At 35.5% G+C, this 25,338-nt stretch overlaps 1 protein-coding gene across 1 annotated transcript in view; it reads left to right on the top strand.

The window, feature by feature from the left end:
- The window catches only part of RALYL (RALY RNA binding protein like), a 772,833-nt gene that overhangs the window by 728,390 nt on the left and 19,105 nt on the right, over positions 1-25,338 (top strand). Inside the window, exon 9 of the mRNA XM_057497924.1 lies at positions 19,223-19,260. Within this exon, the coding sequence (XP_057353907.1) occupies positions 19,223-19,243 (21 nt within the window). The 3' untranslated portion in view covers positions 19,244-19,260. The remainder of the gene's footprint in view (positions 1-19,222; positions 19,261-25,338) is intronic.

Here is a 25,338-nt window from a genome sequence, read left to right as displayed (position 1 = left end):
ATTTCCAAATACCTATATGCTAAGTTATTGCCTAAAATAACTTGTATTTAAATATTCATTCATTCTATTCATTGTTTCATTTAATGTGTTATTATGAAGCATGAAGATTATGAGGCATTGAAGCTATGGGGACAGTCTTTGCTTGCAGGAAATTGACAGGGAGAGAGAGATGTACACACATAATTATAAAACAGTATGATAAATGTAATGACACAATAATGTGGTGTAGTGGTAGTACAAACTCATTTTCACTTGGGACAGTTAGGGAAGACTAGTCAGGCAGGAAAATAAATAATGGCAAGTAGCAGAAAAACATAAGGAGGTCTGCAACAATGGCCTTTCCAGGGAGCTGGGCAAGGGGAAGGATAACTTGCTTTTGGTCTCTGTGATTATCTCCAGGGAAACCTAGAGCCATGGCACTGAACCTTGATTAAGAAAGGAATAAATTGTGCTAGCAACTCATTAAAATGTGTTGTTTAAAATCTGAAAGTCATTGAAACACTTTGTATTAGCTTGTCTACATTGTTTACTGAAAATGAATACAGTTCTACTTCCGACCAAGATAGAGTAACAGGGATTGGAACCAAAAATCTGACAAAATACATGAACTGCTTTCAAGACATTGGATGTAGCTAAGTGAAGTGCAGTGTCTGAGGGAAACCCGGACAGAACCCTGAGTTAGTCTGCCTGAATTGAAGATAAGGAGCTAGGAACTCAGATGCTCATAGAGCAGTGTGCAAAAGAGGCAAGGGCTGCACAGAGAGACTCCAGGTATCACCAGGGGTTCTTCCTAAAGTGCTGCGGAGTTGAGTGCTCATCAGCACTTACAAATGAGGGAACTACCTGAGTTACAAGAACCACCCAAAAACAGGAACATTCTCTGGAAATTTCAGGGTGTCAGAAATTATGCCAATACCCAATAGTCACAGGGGGAAATTTCATAGTTCACTGGATATTGATTACAGTATTCAAAAGGACATTGCATCAGTAGTGGGGAAAAATTAACCCTAGACTAAATGCTGCTCTTGTGCTAACAAAGCTTAAAACAAGACCCAAAAGATCAAACTGTTTCCTGACATTGAATCAGAAATCATCAGGCATGTAAAATATAGAAGATATGATCCATAATAGGGAGAAAAATGAATCAAATGAAACTGAATCAAAATGATACAGGATGATAGGGTTAGTAAGCAAGGATATCATAACAGTTATATTCCTTAAGTGTAAGAAACTAGAAGAAATTTGAAAGTGCTAAGTGGAGACATGGGAGATATTTTTAAATACCTAAATCAAACTTCTAGAAATGAAAAATATACTGGATGGGATTAACAACAGATAAGGCATGGCAGAAGAAAAGATTAGTGAACTTGAATACTTACCAGTGGAAACTATCCAACATTTTCATGTATTATAAAGAAGATATGTTAATTTAATTTAACCAGTTATACAGTCTGGTTTTAGCTACATGATCAGTGGCTTGTAAAAGGCCCCACAGTAAATTTGTGCCTTGATTTCCCTGAGACCAAGGTATCTTGCGCTCTTGGTAGTTCACAATCTGAAGATGATCCACATCTTCTGCAAAGAGCCCTGTGAGCTGTACCTGGAGGTTACCCACCGCTCTGACATCTGTCTGTTATCTTTCTCTTGCTTTGCCTCATCTTTTATTTTTATTAGCCTTATTTAACTATATGCTGTGTAGTTTTGTGTTCAGATACATGATACTATGCAAATGAAGAAAAGTACACAAGTTTTTGAGGAAGGGGAAGTGGATTGTGGTTAATAATAACATGACAATTTAAAGTGGGGTAAAGGAAAGATAGAAACAGATTGGATTTCTGTGTTTCTTGTGTGGAAATAGAATGAAATTTAAGAGAGTCAACAGAGCAAAGCAGATCAGAATATGGATCCCAGGGTCAGAACTCCTCTGTCCATTTCCTAGTTGTATGACCTGAGCAAGTTGTTTGACCTTCCTGTATCTTAACTTCCACATTAGTATCTGACAAATTTAGCAAATAGCAAACACTAGATGAATGCACACTTTTAATTTCATTTCATTTCTATCCATAGGCCCACTGAGGTCTGCAAAAATCCCTATTTTATTAATCTTACTAATTAATAATATCACTCTTAAGATTTAGATTAGATATTTATTCTAAAAACAAAAACAAAACAAGAAAATGGTAACAAGACAAAAGGTCACAGTGAATAAAGTATCTTTTATCTCCAAATCCTTGACTCTCACATAGTTTTTTCTTACCAATAAACAGCAATTTTTAAATAGTAATTTTTGTCAATAGGTCTCCACAGAATTGATATATGCCTCAATAAAGCAAATCTTTATTTTTTATCTTAAATAATATAAAAGCAAATATATTTAGAATAAAGTTATAGAATATATCTGGAATGAATAAAGAAAGTCAACTGAACAATTCACTGGGGAGAACAATGCCAGACAAGGGTGAAATAAATCTCTTTTAAATCACTAAATAGATGCAGAATCATTGACTAGATCTTGGATGACTGCAGAAAGAAAGAAAAGAGACAGGATAATTTATATCACTATATTAGCCCAGGGTTTTGAAAATTAATGCTTCACTAGCTCAGGTGCTTATGTATGTACATCAAGTTGTTAATAAACTCACAGTAAATTTAATATATTTCTTAATTCCAACTATAAGGTCAATAGGCTTTGTGTTGTAAAGTATTCTGCCTTTAAAGCACACTTTGAAAGTGAAAAATGCTAACATAGTTAATAAAAACATAATTTATTATGGGATTTATTTGGAGGGAATGACAGAATGAGTCTTCTTTGTTAAGAATTGTGAAAGGTCCCAAGTTTTACTCTAAGTTAGCCAGTTACTATTTTATTGATACAGAAGGCAAAAGAGTCCTGGGTAAGGACTTTATTACTGATGGCAAAACAGGCAGTGTGAGCATCATGTTTATTTTTGTTAGTTCCTTTTGTCCCCAAATTCTGGAAATAAATAGAGGCACAGGTAGATTCTACACATAGAGTCAGCTTGGGTCACAGCTGAGGAATCCTCTGCTTAGGGAACCCAAATATTTTATAGAAGCCACAAGAAAATCTGCCATTTATCCTGGAAGGAGCAATTGTTATTGTACTGAACAGTAAGAAAGTCCAACTTCTGTTCCAGAAACAGACACTGCACCTATCTTTCAAGGCTGTTCACTATGAAAATATCCTTGGGAAAATAGTCCAGAAAATAGGCCATCAGCATCTCTGCTTGCACAATGTCCATAAACAAGAGACCCATGGAAAATTATCTCCCAACAATTATTTAGGATATTTTAATAACTTTATAATTGTCTACCTTCTTTTTACCTAATTAATTAAATGTATTGGTTGGAGCTCAAATGAAGGTGAAATAAATTCAAAGTGGGAAGCAAAAGCAGAACCTAACCCATCACCCTGTTCTTGTCACCATCGTGTCCCCTCCTTCCTGCCTCTATGCACCATATCGGGTTAGTTGCTCAGTCACAATTGGCTATTCCCTAACAGACATACTGTCAAAGCTCTGGATACTTCCATCTTCTGTCACATTGTGGTCAGGGGAGTGACAAGAGGTAGTAAAGGCCAGGGAGATGATGGTGGTACATACATGGGTGGGGACTGAGGAGATGGCAGCCAAGTCAAAGGAAGCCAGATGACAACAGCAGAAGAAATAGCCACTGACCAAGATGATGGACAAATTATCAGCCTTTGCAGAGATCCCAGATGATAAATAAGGCAACAATTAAAAATTTGCCAGCATCATCCTGTTCTGATACTGGAAACACAACAGAGAAATGTCTCGTGGAACTGACATTTTAAAGGACAAGAACCAAGAGACCTGAGTATAATGTGCAGTGTGTCGTATGATGTGCTCCATCTGGTAGCAACTTTCATCCCTCCTACAATGATGGAAACTTCTGCAAACGGGTGTGTGTTTAACATTGAATTACTGGGTGTTCTCTAAACAGAGAATATGGAGGCATCTTGGACACTTTCCCCCCAGCATAATGACTGGCTATGAACCCTAGACATCAAGTCTAGTCTCCTATTTGATGCAAGAATCCTCTCTGCAATACCTGTTAAATAGTCATTTGGTTTTCTTCAAACAGTTCCATTGCAGACATAGCACTAATACAATTCCCTAGAAACCATCTTCATACACCTTTATTTTAGACATTTATGCTCATCTTTCTATAGGACAGATTCCTAGAAGTGTGACTACTGAGTAAAGGGGCATACACATTTCACATATTGATGGCTACAAATAAATTGTGCATATGCATACAAACAAAAACATATGCTATACTGATTCACATGATTTGCATGGCAGTCACAGAAAGACAGACTAGAAAGGATATTCTAATAGTTCAACTGATTCCACACTGGTCAGTTTAGTATGTTTTAGATAAAGATTTTAAAAGGAGACGGAAGAACTTCTGATTATAAAGACATGTAAAGACCTTGGTAGTCATCACTCCCATCTTTACAATAAGAAAACAGCTTTAGAAAACTAAAAATCAACTTTTCTTAGGTTCACCAGAGAATTCAGGTCACAAGGCAAACCACCACCCCAAAACCTAAAGAGAGAGAGGCAGATAATCAGAATCACAGGTAAGACCAGTTTACCTGGAGCAGAAGCTTCTGGAGCCATAAACTGGTACACATACTTATTTAGTAACTAATTACTGGAAGCTGAATATAAAGAAGAATGAGAGTGAGAAACCTGAGAGTAAGGAGACCCCACTTTTTCATGGGTCTTACCTCCAAGAACTCCATCAGGTTTTGAAGATAATGATCTGAGAAAAGTCCTCTTGTGTTCTGAGCGAAATTAACCATTTTGAAACATGCCTAAAGCAGTGTTCATAACAAGGAACTGTTCTTCAAAGAAAATGACTTAATCAGAGCCTTATCTCCTAGGTTTAGGGCAATTACCCAATTCAGCTCCCTCTTGACTTTCTGTCTCACTTAAGAAGAAAAAATGGCTAAAAAACATGGCTGAAGTTGAGTCCAGAGACTCAGCCCACCAAAACACTAAGATTTAATCATAAGATCATAACACACTTCTCCTCCAGCACATCTTACCACCACATCAACAGAGCTCCACTATAGTAACAGTGGATTACAACTGAAAGAGTTACAAGACACAACCCTATATAAGAAACAGTTCCTAGGAAAATCAAAAGACATACGGGGAGAAAAAAAAATGACACTGCTGAAGCCCCTGACACGTACAGGTTAGAGCAAACATTAAACAGAGACACAGACCAGCTTCTAACCAGATTAACACAAATCTTCACACTAAAGAAGATCTAAAACAAGTAATCTAAACTTCTGTAGGCAATCAGAGAAAGAATAGCAGCAGAGAAAAAGAATTAATAAAACTAGAACAGAAATCAATGAAATTGAAAATAAAAAATCAACAGGGGAAGTCAATAAAACCAAAAGCTAATTTTCTTAAAGGTCAATGAAATTAATAAACTACTAGACAATATAAGAAAGAAAATAAGAAAAAAGATGCAAACTTTTAAAATCCACAATGAATGAAAGGTCATCATTACTGATCTCATGGACGCTTAAGGATAAAAAAATGAGTATTATGAACAACTTTATGCCCCAAGTTTGATACCTCAATGAAATAGACCAATTCCTTGATATATATCAATCACCATAATTCACACAAAGAGAAATAAATCATCTGGATAGGCCTGCAACTGTTAAAGAAATTGAATCAATAATTAATAACCTAAAAAAAGGCTCAAATGTTTTAAATGATGAATATTACCACACATTAAGAAAGAAATAAGATAATTCTCTACAATCTCTTCCAGAAAATAGGAAACACTCCCTAACTCATTCTCTGAAGCCAACATTATCCTAATACCAAAGTTAGATAAAGGCATTTCAAGAAAGTAAAACTACAGCTCAATACCTTTATGAACACAGATGCAAAAATTCTCAACAAAATATTAGTAAATTAAATCCAACAATGTATTAAAGGAATTACACCATGACCAAGAGGGATTTATTTCAGGTATACAAATTAATATAATACATCACATCAACAGGCTAAAGAAAAACCATCTGATCATATCAATACATGCAGAAAAGCATTTGAAAAAATCCAATAACCAATCAAGATTTAAAAAAAACCTCACAGGAAACTATGAATAGAAAGGAACTTCCTCAAATTGAAAAAGAATATCTATAAAACCTACAGCTAACACTAGACTTAAAGGTGAGAAACAAAATGCTCTCTCCCTAAAACTGGTAACAAGTCAAAACGTCATTCCTCACACACCTATGCAACATCCTCTAAAACCCCTACTAAGAGAGCTACATGCAAGAGAATGAAACTGGATTATTGTCTAACCCCATACACAAAAGTAAACTCAAAATGGATCAAAGACCTGAATATATGTCATGAAACCATAAAATTCTTAGAAGAAAACATAGGCAAAAATCTCTTGAATATAAACGTGAGCAACTTTTTCCTGAATGCATCTCCTCGGGCAAGGGAAACAAAAGCAAAAATGAACAAAAGAAACTACATTAAGCTAAAAAGCTTCTGTACAGCAAAGGACACTATCAGCAGAATAAAAAGGCATCCTACAGTATGGGAGAATATATTTGTAAATGACATATCTGACAAAGGGTTAAAATCCAAAATATATAAAGAACTCACATGCTTCAACACCCAAAAAGCAAATAACCCAATTAAAAAATGGGTGGAGGATCTGAACAGTCACTTCTCTGAAGAAGAAATTCAGATGGCCAACAGGCACATGAAAAGATGCTCCACATCACTAGTTATCAGGGAAATGAAATTTAAAACCACAATGATATATCACCTCACCCCAGTTAGGATGGCCAACATTTAAAAGACTAGGAACAACAAATGCTGGTGAGGATGTGGAGAAAGGGGAACCCTCCTACACTGCTGGTGGGAATGTAAACTAGTTCAACCATTGTGGAAAGCAGTATGGAGGTTCCTCAAAAAACTCAAAATAGAAATACCATTTGACCCGGGAACTCCACTCCTAGGAATTTACCCAAAGAAAACAAATTCTCAGATTCAAACAGACATATGCACCCCTATATTTACTGCAGCACTATTTACAATAGCCGAGATATGGAAGCAACCTAAGTGTCCATCAGTAGATGAATGGATAAAGATGTGGTACATATACACAATGGCATACTATTCAGAGGCAGAGCCTTACTGATAGACTCTATTGTCCTCTGGTACCAACACAGGCACCTTCATCATTCCCCAAGATGACCTGTAACCCATTGTAACCTTCCACTGGTCATTTCCTTACATAAATCATGATTTTCCAATAGGTAAAGACATCTGCCTTTGTGTCTGAAAGGGACACAGCTACAGATGAAAAGATTGATTACTTCAGGCATAACTGCCCTTTCCTTTGGTTTGGGGGAAAGCCTCACAAACTTTGAAGTAAATAACATTGTTTGTTCTAAAAAGCTTATTTCCAGTGGACCATGATGTTCTACATGCTCTTCACAGTCCGTGGCTGTTTGGGAGAGCAGGATGAGCTTAGGTAGTGGGAAGATGGGACAGCTCATGGTCACTATTCAGGCACAGTTGCACCCTCCTATAATTTTTCCTGTTTTGCTTAGATAAAACCTCTCTCTGTAGTACAGCTGCCACTGCATTTGTCCCATGGAAGAATAAGGCTACTGCATGGCCTCTCTGGGTCACATAATTCAGCAGTGTAACTTCACTGCTCATGACTCTTGTATCAATACAGTTAGGCTCTTCTTTGAGACTCCCCTTACCACACAAAGGGGCCATCCATAATACTTAGGGCAAGAGGGAGCTACTTATTTCACTCTGGTGCTACTGACACTGCTCTAAGACTTAATCTGTATTGCCCTTTGTGACTTGTCACAGTCATAAGCATGCTTTATCCTTGTGCCCAATGGCTGCCAGTCCCTCGGAATATGGCCACTGCAACCTCCAGGGAACAGAGTAGCCAGGGCCTGCTCTCAGGTGGGGCCATGACTGACCTGGTCTCCCGCCCAAACTCCCCTGTTCTTTGTCCTTCAAATCTAATAAGTATCTGACTCCTTTTGTTGCTTTCTGAACAAGGGTTTCCAAATCCAATTGTTAATCTTTTTAGGAACTTTCTTTATAATTCATACAGTACATCACTGTCAAAGAGTTTCTCAAAATATCATTTTTACACTGCACATTTTCTATCCTGTGCAAAACCTTTCATTGACCTTAGAGGACTAAAATTGATGATCAAACTCATTACCACAGTATCTGTGGTTTTCTGCTGTAACGAGTAGTGTATTATCCATAGGCCTTTATATGAATTATCCAGATCTGGCCAACTGGTCAATGCCACAATATCAAAAAAGACTGTGGACTTCTGAAATCGCCCAGCCTTCCTTGAGCTCCCAGGTCCCAAGGGGTCCTGTCTCCTCACTACTGCCACTGAATTATTGTTTTGCATAAATCATGAAGCTGATAAACATGTAAGTCTTATGATTTATCCCATTAAAACAAAAAGCAAGACTTCAAGCAGCAACAGAATCTATAGTGTCTGTGAAAAGAAATGGACTATAAACACAGGTTAAGGCTCAGACGACATTTTAAAAATCTGAGTCTCTATTGGTAAGTGTTTTCAAGGCAACAAGTAGAAAAATGTCCACTGCAGAATTGATTCTTGATTTAATGATAAAAAATATATTCCCACAAATATCATAAGATTTACATTCTGACAGGTAAAATACAGGTTCTATCCCTCAGTTTATTATTCATGTGTCTACAATAATCTGTGTCCTCCTCAGTTATTAACATCTATTTTTAACCCCTTTTTTTGTTCTTTGGAAAGATGATGCTTCTTGATATTAGCTTTGAAAGAAGTACCATCTTAGCCAGTATTCTCCAACCTCCAAAAAGTCAACAAGTCTAGCCATGCAATACATTGCTTATATTATATAGCTATAATAATGTATGTTACATAGAAAGTAAATGGGGAAATTCATTACTGAAATATGCCTAGTTTCAAGGAAAAGTAGCTGAACACATTTTAAATAGAAGGAGAAACTAATGATGAAACAGACACAAAATCCATATTAACAAAAAGGCTTAGGAAGGGAGGTGTTCCACCAAAGTATGTGTGAGGGCTCCTTTGGCTTCTGCAGCAGACATCTGAGGCTCCTCTGTCCCACATAACACTCAAGGGGCCCTGAGAAGAGGGGCAGAGAGAGGAATGACAAATGCACGGAGGCTCCTGGGGCCAATCAGAGAGCTACCAGATGTCATTTATTCACATGAAATTGTGTGCTTTTTCTTCTGTTTGTTTGTTTGGGGTATTTTTGAGGAAAATATTTCTTTAGGCAAAACCTTTTCACATTAAAAATTAAATTTGAGAATTTATTTCAGATAAATACAAACATACAATGGACTTCTTTTGATGGTCATCCAAGCAATCTTGAGTCTCCAACTCCTTCCTCCACTTGCCTAGCACTGAACTTAGCCTACTAGGTTCTTACCATTCCTTATACATTTATTTCATAGCTCTTACCACAACATATTTTAATTATGTGTATTGTCTTCTGTTTCCAACAAAGCTTGTGAACTTCTGGATAACAGGGAATACTTGTTTTGTTTATTCCCTTATGTATCTTCAGCATTCAGCTTACTGTGGGCACACTAAAAATAAGTTAATTGACCAAAAAAAGAAAGACACTTGTGCCAAAGTGGCATGGTATTTCAATACTTTATTAAAAATTAACATAATATTCAAAAATTCTAAATAAATCTGATTTAAGCACATAGAAGATATGCAAAGTTGATCTCTTATTCATTCATTCATTCATTCATTATATTTACCAGATGTCATTAAGCATTAAAGATTTCCAGATTCCTATCATTTTTCAGGTATGACTTACTTATTTTTTTATTTTTTGGTATGACTTATTTTTTTATGTGTGCTTCTGCTTGAGAAGGACAAAATACATTTCATAGTTCTAATTAGCTGATGAGATTTACATTTCTGACAGGTAAAATACAGGCTGTTTCTTTCTCTTTTGTATTTACCTCAGTGAAATGTAGCAAAAAACTTAAAAGACAGACTTTTAAAAGTTAAAACTCCAAGTCCTTGACTACGGAACAAATTGTTAATTATTTTATAATCATTTTACCAAATAACATATTATGAAAAGACACAAATTATAATTAGCAGGATATTTACATAGTCTTCTGAGAAAGCAATTTGCTGAGAATGAGGGACTACCCACTACATTATTAAGTGTACAGAGACAATGAAGAATTGATTCTTGATTTAATGACAAAAAATATATTTCCACAAATATCATTAATCTCTAAACTGCAATAATTTTCCAAATTCAGTTCCTGTAACAGACTTGCTGTGTTTACACTGTCAATATAAAGTAATGAAAAGGATTTTTTTTCTACCAAGCATATTAGAATTGCATCCAAATGCATGTCACCACTCAAAATAGTCATCCTGAGACATGTTTAATTTATTGCAAGAATCTTGCTATTCCCCCAAACATTTATTATGGCAGTAATAGAGACAATTTTATGTTAGGATGTTAGCAAAAGGAAGGAGTGATCAATTTTATCTGGATTTTAAGAAAGACTTTAGAGAGGTTAGCATTTATTCATGGTCTTGAAGGATAATCAGATGTTTTCTAATATGCACGCATGGCACATATAAAAAGAAAAAGAATTACAGAGAGGATTGGGCCTCTAAAACTATCAGTGGTTTGGTGTGAGTGTGTAAGAGTAGGAGTGGAAATCTGAAGGAGATGAGGCTTGATAAGAAAGCAAAGTCAATGTCACAAAGGCCTTGTATCTCAAGCAGAGAAGTTTGGAACTAACCGTATGCATAAAAGGTAGCACAATGGGATTTGCACTTTAAAACAAATATTCTGGCCATAATATAGAAGTATAAAGTATGAAGTATGATAATATAGAAGTATGAAGCTGGTGGAAAGGTCAATTCAGAGACAAATGAGAGCTAAATTACTATAGTCAGAGTGAGAATTGATTTGGGAATTATTTAGAAGGTAGAACTGATAAGAGTTAGTGACATGTTACTTGAAGATTCCAATGGAGATGGAGCATAGGATGACTCTCAAGTTCCTGGTTTGTGTGATTGGGTGGTTAATGATACTGTTAGCTAGATAAAGGAATACAAAAATGGATCATATGTGGAGAAAAAGCATTCAGATTTGAAGATATTGAGCTCTACATATCTGTGGAATTTTCCAGTTGAGTCTGGTTTCAAGAGATTGTTCTAGGCTAGTGATATGGATAATGTGGATATATGTGGTAAAGGAAACTATGAAATAGATAAATTCATCCAGAAACCATGTGAAGATAGAAGAACCAAGAAGGGACTGGAAGAGAAGGTTAATATTTTACAGCAGACAGGAGTAGGTAGCCAGTGGGTACGAGGAGACTTATCAATATTGTGTGAAAAAGGAAAGAATAAGAAGTAGTAAAAATTATTAAGCAATGCATTATGTGCTTTCTTCTATGTTATTTTATTCAATTCTGAAACACACCTTTAAATCTAATGTTTCCTGTGTCACAGGTGGATAAAGTAGGCTAACTTCTCTAAGGTCAGCAGTTGATAAGTTGTGGCCCCAGGTCACATAATGCTGCCAATAACATCATAACAAGAAAGAGAAGAAAATGTACATTTCATGTGGTCATAATAGTGTAATCAATGGAGTGACCAGATCTATGGAAATGAAGAAGTAAATCCAGGCAACACTAATTTCGCCTTCAAAAGTCTTCATTTATGGGTTTTAGGGAAAGAAGACCTTAGATCCTCTGCACTATCCAAGACCCAATTTTGGTTTTGGAGTCAGAGGAACCAAATAAATTAAGGTCAATACAATGAATTGTTATAATCATTTTAGAAAATAATGTGGCAACATCTATTAAAATTAAATACATACTAACACACAAAACTTTCACCTATCAATCCTACTTTACATAAAAATAAAATCATCAGTGTATAAATAAATTTATCAAAGATCATTTACTATGCGGATGGTTTATAATGGCAAACAGTAAGAAGAAAAACTGGAATCAGCTTGAATATAATTTCAGAGGAATGATTAGGCAAATTATACATCCACATCCTGAATAGCAGCTATTGAAATAATTAATTAAATGGATTTCTACAAGATTTTGATGAGAGGAAAAGAGTAATGATAAAGAATACCCAATATAAGGAGATATATATATATATATATATATATATATATATATATATATATATATATATATATTCTTGATTTATGATCATGAAGAAAAATATAGAAAGACATTATTAAAATCAGCTACTTTGAAGAGGATGGATTGTGGATGGAGGGGCATAAAGGAACCAAAAGGAATGGAGTGAGGTGGAGAGGAAAGAAACTACCATAAAAAACAAACAGCATATATGTTACAAAGCTATAGTAACCAAAACAGTATGGCTTGGCATTAAAAACAGAAACACAGATCAATGGAACAGAATAAAGAGCCCAGAAATAACACTGTGCATCAGTTAATTTTCAACAAAGGAGCCAAGAATATGCACTGAGGAAATGACAATGTCTTTAATGAATAATGTTTGCAGAAAAGTGGGAAAGTTTTAGGAAAGCCACATGCAAAAGAATGAAACTGGGCTCCTATCTTACACCATACACAAAAACCAACTCAATACAGATTAAAAACTTGAACATAAGACCTGAACTATAAAACTCCTAGAGAAAACAGCAAAAAATATCTTTGACATTGGTCTTGGCAACTCTAAAAAGCATAGGCAACAGAAACTAAAATAAACAAGTGGGACTACATCAAACTAAAAAGCTTCTACGCAGCAAAGGAAGTCATCAACAAAATGCAAAGGCAACTTACTGAATGGGAGGGAAATATTTGCAAACCACATATTTGATAAGGAATTAATATCCAAAAATGATAAGGAATTCATAAAATTCAACAGCAAAAAGCAAATAACTCGGTATAAAAATGGGCAAAGGACCTGAATAGACATTTTTCCAAAGAAGATATACAAATGGCCAAAGGAGCTCAATATCGCTAATCATCAGGGAAATGCAGATCAAAACCACAGTAAGATACCACCTCACATCTAATAGGATGGCTATTATAAAAAAGATAAGCCTTAACAAATGCTGTTGAGGATGTGGAGATAAGGGAACCCTTGAACACTGTTAGTGGAAATATAACTAGTACAGCCCCTATGGAAAACAGTATGGAGGTTCCTCAAGATATTAAAAGTGAAACTACCATGTGATCCAGCAATTCCACTTCTGGGTATATATCCAAAGGAAATGAAACCATATCTCAAAGAGATATCTGTATTCCTACATTCATTGCAGCATTACCCACAATAGCCTAGATAATGGAAACAATCTAAGTGTCTGTTAGTGGCTGAATGGATAAAGAAGTTATAGTTATATACAATGGAATATTATTCAGCCTTTAAAGAGAAGGAAATCTTGTCATCTGTGACAACATGGATGAAACTTATGGGCATTATGCTAAGTGAAATAAGCCAGATGGCAAAAAATAAATATTACATAGTTCACTTTTATGTGGAATCAAAAAAAACAAAGTTGAACTCATAGAAACACAGAATAGAAAGTGGTTGCCAAGAGCTAGAGAGGGAAAATAGCCAGAAGCTGGTAAAAAGGTACAAAGTTTCAGTTATAAGATGAATAACATGTGGGGAGCTTTTGTATAACAAGGTGACTATAATTGATAACAGTGTATTGTATAATTAAATTTCCTAAGAAAGCAGAACTTTAATGTTCTCACCGAAAAAAAAAAGTAAATATGTGAGGTGATAGATACATTAATTAACCCTACAGGGGGAGTCCTTTCACACTTAGATGTATATCAAATCATGACATTCTATACTTTAAATATCTGATAATCTTATTTGTCAAACTGAAATAAATTATTTGTCAAACCTCAATAAAGCTGAAAAAAACCCATGTAGTATATATAATATAATCAGCTTTAAAAACATTAAAGAATAATAAGAAATTCAAATAAAATTAAAAGGCTACAATAGAGTAGTGATTTATTTCCAATACACTTATTGCCAAAAACATTTGGCAATCATTTCTGATCCTCTGAACTTTTGCTTTTTCACACTGATCAAAAACAGATGTAACACAGAGAGGAAGAAGGAATGGGGCAATGGTAACCTGGAGAGGGGGAGTCACCTCATTTAGCAATAGCTATTGAGGCTCCCCTGAAGGAAAAGATCTCCTTAGACAAAATTACCCACAGCTCAGTTTCACCGCCATTACTGATAGGGAAGCCACATAATTTATAGTTCTAAACACAACATTTTTGAAAGTGAAAGGGGACACTATTTGTAATTACTCTGGGACAGCAGATGTATTCTAAGATTGCCCCAACTGAATCAGGATATGTGTTCACCCTAACTACTTATCACCCTACTAAGAACTATGCTAGGAACATGCGATGGGGCAAATGAGAGCATTGGATGCTATAAAAAGCAAAAAAAAATACAGGTTGCCCTCAAAGAATTGCAACCTGATGGAAAAAAAATTATAAAATGCGTTTCTAGATCTGGCAAGAAATTTGAGAGAGCAGTACAAATGCACGTGGCAGTGTTGACAGTCAAATGGAGCTAATTGGGAAAGCCTAGGATGAACTAGTAAATTCAGTTGCTCACTAAATAATGTTCCACATTGGAAAATGATTTTTCTCAGGAAGCGAAAGACCGATCTTTCATTTTTAGTTTTTTCTTTGCTGTAACTGATGCTGCCTCTGTTACAAACTTCACATGTCAGTAAGAATAAAGTACAGCTCAGACTTACTCCTCCAGCTTCCCAACTGCAAATCTTAATAGGCAACAGAGCAATAATGAGTGGTAGTGTGTGAGCTCATTTCTAGCTTAAGACTAAACAATGAACTAGGCTTTTATATTGCAATTACAGTAAAATCTTTATATTGCAGACAAAGCATCCAGCAATATTTCCCTTTTGATCTTGCATCTTCACTCTGGTTGGTACATGAAATTTTTATGTCCAATTTTTGGATAAGAAGGTCAAACTCTGTTTTATAAAAGACCTATGTCAGTGCTTTTAAAACTTTGATATGCTTATGGATCACTTAGGATAGTGTTAAAATGCATGTTTTTATGCAGCATATCTGAGGAAAAGCTCATGTTCTGCATTTCTAACATGCTCCCAGGTAAGGATGATGCTACCAGTTCATGGGCCACATTTTGACAAGGGTTTAAATTGTTGTAACGCCCCTAACTGTACTACCTAATTTTTGGCATTTTAACCCAAATCCAAGGAAATATAGACTAATCCAAAAATCTTTAATTACAATTTCACCTATTATCCACAGAGCTTTGTAACAGATACATGATATTTCATCAGGTATGGGAGATGCTCAGGGATATGTTTGTTCTAATAGTGGTTCTAATGGGCAGCCAGGTTTGGGACTCACTTGTGTTAAAGTGAAAACAAATATGATAACAAAAAATATTCAAATAAAACCTGGATAGCAACTTGACTTGTCTCTGTTTTCCATAGAATAAGATGTTCAGTCTTCTACGGCATCAGTTCTCTTTGTGAGCTTCGTATTCCCACAAAAGAATTAAATGAGGTCCTTAGACACTCGATGTAGAGGAAATAGTATTATTTTCAAGTAGAATGTGAACAATGTACTTAGGTATATATTCCCTTTAAATGCACTTGAGTCCATAGCAGGAGCTGTTGTAATATTTCCTGAAGTGGATGATGCAAACTTCTCAATACAATTCTTTTCATTTTAATCCAAGGCTTATAAGACTCTAGATTGCTGAGTATAAAATGTGTCAGCATGTGCCATTCTATGCTAAGTGAGAAAATTCATTTGCAAGTAACTTTTTCTGACCAATACTTTTTAATCACCTTCTCAGTTTCCTTTGGCAGGTGGATGCATTCCAGGACTTCAGAAGGGCTTTGTGGTTTAAATCAATTTAATAATGCTAAAATGGCTCATAAGCCAAGTTAGCTCATATATAAGTGGTTCACTGACTATAATATTATGTGACTTTGAATAATAACATTACCAATTTTGAATACCTGTAACATACTGTAAATTAACTATGCTAAAAATATGTTCATGTAAGTTATCAAATATAGAACTAAGAGCAGCAATGCAAAATGACTACTATTAGAACCATTTTATAGAAAAGGAAAATGGAGTTGAAGAAGTTGAGCGTCTTGGCATCTGTCATATATGAGCCCTTATTTTAATCCATGCCTACCTGTATCTTATGCAGGTAATAGAAGTCTACTATGATGTTAAAAACCTATGAATTGATAAAATAGAGGCTAAGGCCATATTGAGTTCATAAAAATAAAGAATTGTCATAGCATCAATGATCCCTATTTTCAAGAAACAGGGACAGTCATTTTGTATGCTTCAAACAAATGAAAACACAGATTCTTTAAGTTAGGAGGCCTAGTATTTTAGCTTCACTTCAACTTTCTATGTAATATTGATCCCAAATTACAGCCTTTCATATAAATAAACTTCCAAATAAAAACATCCATGACCACTACTCACAGTGCTACTAGGAGGGAAAGTCCCACAAGCTCCAGAATATAAGTAAAGGGGGAACAATATCCTGGCACCAGACCAGAGCAGTCTGGGGAGTCCAGCAGGAGAGGCACCAAATTGTGTAGCGGAGTCTCTACAGAGGTGGAATGCAGGACCAGTCAGGGTGAATCCCACAAAGAAGAAAGCTCCACACTGAAAAGAAACTTTTGAAAGCAGGAATGATGCCTGGTAGGTCATAACACTGGCAAAATCAAATAAAGAGTTCTATAAAGTGCTACTGGGGAAGGAGAGGACACTCCCTGGGAAGTGCAGGCGGTGGTGCTCAGAGAGAGCACCTGCTAGTAAATGAAAGAGTGGGAAGGGGACAGATGATAACATGGTCCTACTGAAACAAGATTGACACTAAAACTCAGAAGGACCCTGACTACAATAAAGAATCCTATGCTAAAGAAACTGCTCTTTACATAGCAACAAAAAGAATCTTTGCAAAGAGAAAATGAAACAGAAATAAAGATAAAAAGAATCAGAGAAAAAAATACATAAATAAAAGTCAGGCAAAGTAGATCATTATATTATTTTCCTAGGGTGGACCAAGGTACTACAAAGTAGATGGCTTAATATAACAGAAATTTATTATCTCTCAGTTCTGAAGGGCTAGAAGTCCAAAATCGAGGTGTCAAGACCATGCTTCCTCCAAAACTTTTAGAAGAATCCTTCCTTGTCTGTTCCTAGCTTCTGGTGGTGCAATCTTTGGTGTTCCTTAGCTGGTAGCTCTATAACTCCAGCCTCTATGTTCTTCACTTCAGCTTCTCCGGGGTGTCTCTGTCCTTACACAGTCATCTTCTGATAAGGACACAGTTGTATTGGACCTGCTCTCCTCAAGACAGCATCTTAATTTAAATGACTACTTCTATCATGATCCTATTTCCAAATAATATGATCCTATTTTCTGTTTCCATGGGATGAGGACTTCAACATATCTTTTTTGGGGGAGGATACAATTCAACTCATAACAATCATATGTATATGCATATGCGTATTTTTCTCCGAAGAAGAAAACTAAAACACAAGTATTTAAAATCATAATATATTTCAAGAAAATTTCTAGAAATGAAAAAGCCCTGTGCATTCACTGCAAGCAGATATTGCATCCCTGGTAAAATGAAGCAGATGCTGACAAAATTATTAGACTTAAAAATGCTTTGGGTCTTCAGGCAAAAAAAGAAAAGAAAAAACTAGTTACTTATAAAGGAAAGAAAATTAGATTGTCATAATCATCTGCACATAAACACACTGAACTCTAGAACACAGTCAAGCAATGTCTAAAAGGTACTCAAGGAAATGAGTGTATGCACAAATTTTCATCTAGCCCTGCTGATGGCTTTCAGGATCAAAACAATTTGGAAAAAGCAGAACTCAGGAACTAGGTACCCACATGTTCTTCTTGAAGAATTTACTTGAGGAAATCTTCATTCAACCAGTAAGTGCTTGGGGAAACCAGAGAAAAAACTAATAGCAGTGAGTTCATTTAACTCAGATCTAAGATTAAAACAAAGCTGGGGATTGGTGGTTTTAAAACATGTCCACAGATTCTTTGATATACCTCCTTTCAAGGGGCCTAACTCCCCTCCTGTTAAGTGAGGGCTGGACTCCTTACAAATGGAGAAGCAGTACAGGGCTTCAATCTTTATTAAAACTATTCCTTAAGACTGCAGAGAACACTAAAGTGGTGCCTAAGAGTACATTCAGTCAGACAAAGGCACTCTAAAGAACATAAGGATTTATCTCCCAATAATATTATCTGTAAGAAGCTTAAGGGCTTTATCCCTCAGCTATTTTAGTAGAAGCTTAAGAGAAAGAGGAAGGGGCTTATCCTGAAGAGATTTGTGGGCATGGCTTCTATTTAATGGAGTGAATCCCCACTACTATTCACAGGAAACACACTGAGTTCTTAATAGAATTATCTTTTCAGAAACGCTTCCAGCTTGGAATAAAAGGTACAGAGATAATACATAATGAAAGAGGTCTTTAGACCCCTACAATTCTGGCATGAACATGGCTGAGCAACTCTGTAGCTGCAAATATGAGCTACCATTCTTGGAAAAGGAGAATGACTCAGAGTGTGAAACCAATAGCCCAGAGAATTCAGCAAGAAGCCATGAATATTATACCTGAGCAAGAGTAGAACTGAGTCCTAATCAAGGAATTTCCAATGTTTACCCAGCTAAGTTTCTAGAATTGTTGTAGATGAGTGACTCCTTGCATCTCCAACCCTCTTCCCTTTTTAACAGGAATTTCTGAGAAGTTATTTTAGTGCCTGTCTTATCATCAGATGATCAGATATAAGGTAGAAGATAGTTTATCACTTTAGAATAGCCATTCCGATCTAGAGCAACTGTACTTAAGGAGCTGCACTAATGAAACAATACTCAAAGAGCCTCAGATGCACCCAAAACTGATTTAAATGACAAGATCCTCAATTTCAAAGTGATATTATAATGCTACAAAATATTTAAGAGTCCAGAAGAAGAAATCACTTGCATATGAGAATACTTTGTGGCCAGGGGATTAACAGTATTGTTTTTTACTTTCAGATATGTCAACAAATTCTCTGACACTGCCCCTGTAAGAGGTAAGCCTAATTTTCTTCCCCTCAGTGTAGGCTGGACATAGTGACATGTTTCTAATAAACACAGAAAGAGCAGCAGTAATGGTATATGACTCCAAAGACCAGGTCATAGAAGATACTGCGGCTTCTTCCTCTTGCTCTGCCTTGGAGCCCTCGCTCTGGAGGAACCCAGCTGCCATGCCAGGAGGACACTCAAGCAGTTCTGAAGAAAAGTTCACATGCTGAAGAACTAGGACTTACTGCCAATCACCAACAAGAGATAAGGTATTCTGCCAATAGCCATGTGATTGAGCCATCTCAAAAATGTGTCCTCCAGCTCCAGTTTAGCTGTCAGATGACCACCATGCCAGCCAATGGCTTAACTGCAACTTCATGAGAGACTCTAAGCTTACCCTACGCAGCTAAGCCACCCATGGACTTCTGATCCTCAAAGACTATGTGAGATAATAAATACTTGTTGTTTTAAATTAATATCTATTCATAGAGGATAAATAAATGCCATATGATCTGATACTGTAGAAATAACAAAATAACCAAAAAATAAGGAAATAAGATAGAGAGAGGGAAAGAAGAAACAGTTCATTGATTATCTCAAAGGTGGACATCAAAGAATATAAGAAGCTGATAATCAAGGAATAAAGTCCAAGTCATAGCTATAAGCAAAAGATAAACACTTAAAATCTAATGCCATTGATTCAAATGAAGGAGAGGAAAGTGAGGAGACACCAGGTTCTAATCAAATGGAACAATTAATTACTAAAATTGAAAATTAAAACAAACTAAACTAACTGCATATTGAATTGATAACATTAGCATCCAATGGGCAGAATCATTTCAGGGGATTTTATGATCTAAGACTGTGTGTTCTTAGTGGGATACATTAAAAAGAAAAACAAAGAACTGAAGAGGAGAAAACATTCAGCTAAATTCTTTTTATAGGAAACACTTCTAAAACATAACACACAGAAATATTACTGGTAATGAGATGAGAAATATATATAAAAGAAGTGCTAAGCAAAGTAAAGCTAGATAGCTATACTAGTATAATGGAAAGTTGCCTTTAGGGCAAAAAAAAATATTTTTAGACATAAATAATAAGGTCATAACATATGACCAAGAAGCAATGCACACACACAAAAACAAATTCAGAATAACCTAACATAAACTAAAAATATTTCTAAATGATGGAATCATAGGGAAAATTTAGATAATTTCAGTAAAAAAAATGGGAGACGTAAACCTATTCTATATGCTACCAATTGCTAGATCATGAAGACAATTAATAAAGATTAGTATAATTTACAAGGCTGACTTAAGAAATATATGTACATATGTCTACAACAAGATATCAGGATACACTCACACTTTGGAAACAACCCTGAAACATTTATAAAGCTGACCTGGGCTTAGGTCCCAAAACATCTCAACAAAAATATTATAACACAATATAGTACAACTAGAAAACAATGGCAAAACTGGGCCCTCGAAGTTCATACATTAGAAACATATTAAAACATATGTGAATAATTCATGGGTTAAAGAAATGATAACGAATATTATTAAATAATTAGAACTACTTGTAAAATGCAGCCAATACTTAGAGTATTATTTATAGGCCAGAATACAAAAATGAAAATATAACAAATATTAAGAATTATGATCTATGTAAGCAACTCAAGAATTTAGAAAAACAGCAAAATACTGAACCCAAATAGAAGGTAACAAATATTGAAGCCAATATAAGTTAATGAAATAGAAAACAAAGAAATGATACAGAGTAGTATCAGACACGGAAGATGTTTCTTAGAAATATTAATAAAACACAAATCTCTGCAATGATTGATCAATACAAAAAAAACTAGGTAAATTACCAATATTAGCAATTAAAATTTATTATGTAATGCTTACTGCTAATAAACTTCAAAATGTCAGTGACTAAACAAAATAAAAGTTAATTTCTTACTTATCCAACAGTTGAATGCAGACATTCCAGTTAGCAGGAGGTTCTCTGCTCATTTATTGAGGAAACCAGCTCACTCCATCTCGGAGCTCCCAGAAAAGATTTCTTTCTCTAGACTAAACTTTCTCTGTAAAAGGCCAAATAGTAAATATTTCAGGCTCTACAGCCTAAGATGGTGTCTGCTACATATTCCTTTTTTTATAAAATAATCCTTGAAAATATAAAAAACATCCTTAATTTACATATGGAAGCCAAGGACCAGATTTGGCCAATATGCCCTAGTTGCCTACTTCTGATCTACATGACAGAGAGAAGAGAGAAAATGAAGAGAAATATATACCCTTTTAACCAACTTGACCCACAGGTGGCTTCTATTATTTCTGCTCAACCTTCCTAACAGGAACTAGTCCCAAGAACCTACTTAGATATAAGGAAAGCTGGAAAAAGATCCCTTCCAGTGGAAAAAGGAGCACAAAATTAACTGTCTTTGGAACAGGAATGAAAGAGGACATTAAAAAAAATTTTTTTAATCAAATCATGCCAAATCTATCACGACCTTGCAGGTTATTTCTCAGCATTGCAGGAAGTTTAAAATTGCAAATGAAATTCAGCATTTAAAATTATTAAAGCAGAAAACTCCTATGAATACCTCATTTTATATTGAAAAAAATATGTGAAATTATACTTACAATAAAACTCTTGTCAAAGTAGGAAGTAAAACTTAACTTGACAAAGAATAACTATAAAAAATATAAAAGCATCTGCCTTCACTTCTAGTCAATGTTATACAGAGGCTCTAGCTTCTATATGTGCAATATGTAATTCTAGCCAATGCAATAAAACAAGTAAAAAATAAAAATTACTGAAAACTACTAAAAGACAAGTCATTATATCTGAGAGGCTTTTATAATCCATATAATTGGAAAAAAGAGCTCCTATTAAATAAAACAAATTCATGCAATATATACATTCATGCAATTCATACAAGAATACATGAATTGCAATTCATGCAATTCATACAAGGTAATGTATAAGAACATGCCATTCACTGAACAAAGAAAACAAAAACAGGCAAATAAATATATTTTTTAAATTAGGAAATACAAATTAAACAATAAGGAATTGCCACTTTATACTAATCATATTGGGGAAAAAAAAGTGCAAGTTTGACATTACCAAATTCTCTTGATTTTCTGAGTGAATATTAGTCCCTTGTGGTTGAAGTGTAAATTAACTTTGTGAGAAGCAATTCATCAATATCTAGCAAAATTTCAGATTTGCATATATTGGAACCCAGGGATTCTGGCCCATCACACTGAATATTATTAGAAAACCTTCAAATATCACAGCTCAATATACCAACTGGTCCTCTACTGTTTCAACAGCAAAAACTAGCTCACATCAAACATGCAATCCTTAGGGGGCATCTTAAAGGTAAAGCTTATCTTTTAAATGTTTAAAAAAGCTTTTTGGTAAAAGAATGTTTATGTGCATTATAGTTGAAACAGGAACCAGTTGACAAGTCATAATTTCTTATAAGCATGTAAATCAAAGCCATATAATATATCATCAGTCAAATGCAGAACCTGTTGACTATCAAGCCAGGACACTGACAGTAGACTATTGCTTACTTAAAGAAATAATGGTATCTTGAGGGAAAAAAACAGAGGGTACTTCCAGCAATCATAGTAGTATGCATCTGCAAAAAGCAGATGATTACAAATGAGCCAAGTCTGTTTAGAAGTATATGTAAATAATTTGTTTAAGGACCCAGGGAATGATTTTTCTCTTCAAATTGCTTTCACCAATTGGATATTGTCACCATAAAATACTATACTGATAGACCAAGAAAATAACGTTAAGGGGGAAAAATTGTAATGTGAGTGCTTTCTACATAAACTCAGCCTCAAAAGGTGAAGTAATTCAAGAGGGAAAAATGCAACTTAAAGTACATGGTCTCAGAGAGAGAGAGACACAGAATAAATATTTAATATTTATTCACTGGAATTAAATAGGAGTACAGGAAAACAGAGAAGAACCAAACTGCTCACCAAGATAGAAAATTTTATCAAGTACAATTTCTTTTGTCTACATATAAACCAGGGGTTTATGACCAAGAAAAATATAGATTTTTTTCTCCTGTAAATATGACCAATTCACTACAGTTAATGATCTAATTATAATACAATATCTTCTTTTGAGGGAAGATATTTCAATTATTTATGTGCTTTTCTGCACAGCTAACACCAGAACATAAAAAGTGTACTAAATATATCAGGGTATTACACATTCACTTTCGTAGATAAAAGAAAGACTATAGTCCCCTAGATATTAGAAATAAAATAACCTAGAATGAAAAAGCCCATATGTATATTAAAACAGAATTTGTGAAAATGAAGCTTGCCAGATATTACAAAAAAATGATCTTGTAAAATCCTCAGGTTCTCATCCTCAGAAAAGCCGTAATTATAACCTTATCTTTTTAGTGACCAATTACTGTACTCAGGGTATTTTCTGAAATAAATGCTTTGCTATTTTTATGACATGCCTATCTGTATTTCCAATTCCAAGAATAGAAATAGACAATACAGCCATTTCCCTAAATAAGAAGTCTGAAATAAATGACGCTGTTCTATCAAACACAAGTATAAAATCTTTAAATTTTAGATGAATTGTAAAATAGAAACCCTTTATTAGCACAGACAAGAAACTTAGAAGAAACCATGATATCTCTCCAATTTATCAAATTAAGTCATTAGAGTCTCTAAAGTGACAAGAAAAAAGTATGCCTGTGCCATACAATGTAAATTGGCCAGCTTTTCTAATGAACTAGTTTTGTGTGTTAGAAGCATAAAGTAGCTGATTTGCATTCCTAAAATATAAAGGTTTGAAAAATCTTACTATTCTAAAAAGGATAACTTTTTCCTATACAAACTAATGTTCTTACTTACCATTTGTGTTACTAAACTAGACACAATGTAAGCACTACTCTGTGTGTGGGGGTGAAGGGCCTGGGGACATGGTGCGTAGATGGCAAGTGTGACAGCATCCCCAAAACATGCCCTACTCTAACACTTGCCCTGAGAAATACCACCATAAATAGCAGTCAGTCCTCTACAGTGACCATGGTTCTAATACCTCACCCCTGAAATCATCTGGAAAATACAAAACAGCAGTATTACAAAACCTCACCAGGGACATGCTTCATACCTGAGTACCACCTTGTTAGAAAAAGCATAAAACCTAAATGTGATTTATTCCCCCAGGATGTTTAAACATTTTATCAGTAAGGTATTAACAAAGGTGAAAAATATGCCAGGAAGTTGCTCAGGCTAAGAGTTGGGGCAGGGAGGTGGGGAGAATTGATAAGGAACGGGCTATACCTATTTGGGAAAAGAAAGAAGTTCTAAACCTGCCAATAAAACTAAGACAAATGTAAGGGAAAGCCTAATATGGATATAACTTGCTTAAGCGCCAACCAGGAAAGAATGTAAACCCTATAGTATCAGCCAATGAGGAATCAGGAGACAGACTCGCGGGCTAGGGAATAAATAACTTGTGCCAGATGCCTCAGGTGTGCCTGCTTACCAGACACCGGATCTCGCAAGACCGCCATTAAATCCTTTCTCCACTATTCTCTGTCTCCATGTCCACTTACTGAGTTTGGACCAGTGAGCACGTTTCTCACACACCTGAAAGATAATGGACCCACACTGCTGAAAATTTGCACACATGTGCTCCCGCTACCTGATAGGTGGTATGACTGGATCCCCTTCCTCTCAAGCACTGGTTTCAGAGAACAGCATCTCCTACTCAAAGCTGGCATAATCTGTTGGTCTCTCCATCCTGCAGCCATCTCAGTCTCTGTCCTCAGCACTGCCACTACTCCAACCTCTGCTCTGCCATCCTGCAGCCTTGCAGCCATGCTACTATGTCTCCCAGAACACTGGGCAGAGCTCTTTATAGAGAGTCAATAACGACACATTGCCCACACGTGTGTAGTGAGCTAGCCAACCAGGGCCAGATGGGAATCCTGGCCACAGGAACCTTCACTTTATCCACCCTTCATATTGAGCAAATGAATGAAGACCTGGTAAACCAGCTTAGTAAGGAAGTCAGTC

This window comes from Manis pentadactyla, chromosome 3 (assembly GCF_030020395.1).
Source record: "Manis pentadactyla isolate mManPen7 chromosome 3, mManPen7.hap1, whole genome shotgun sequence".
Taxonomy (NCBI): domain Eukaryota; kingdom Metazoa; phylum Chordata; class Mammalia; order Pholidota; family Manidae; genus Manis; species Manis pentadactyla.
The sequence above is the reverse complement of the archived record's forward strand: the minus strand, read 5'-3'. Positions and strand labels throughout refer to the sequence as shown.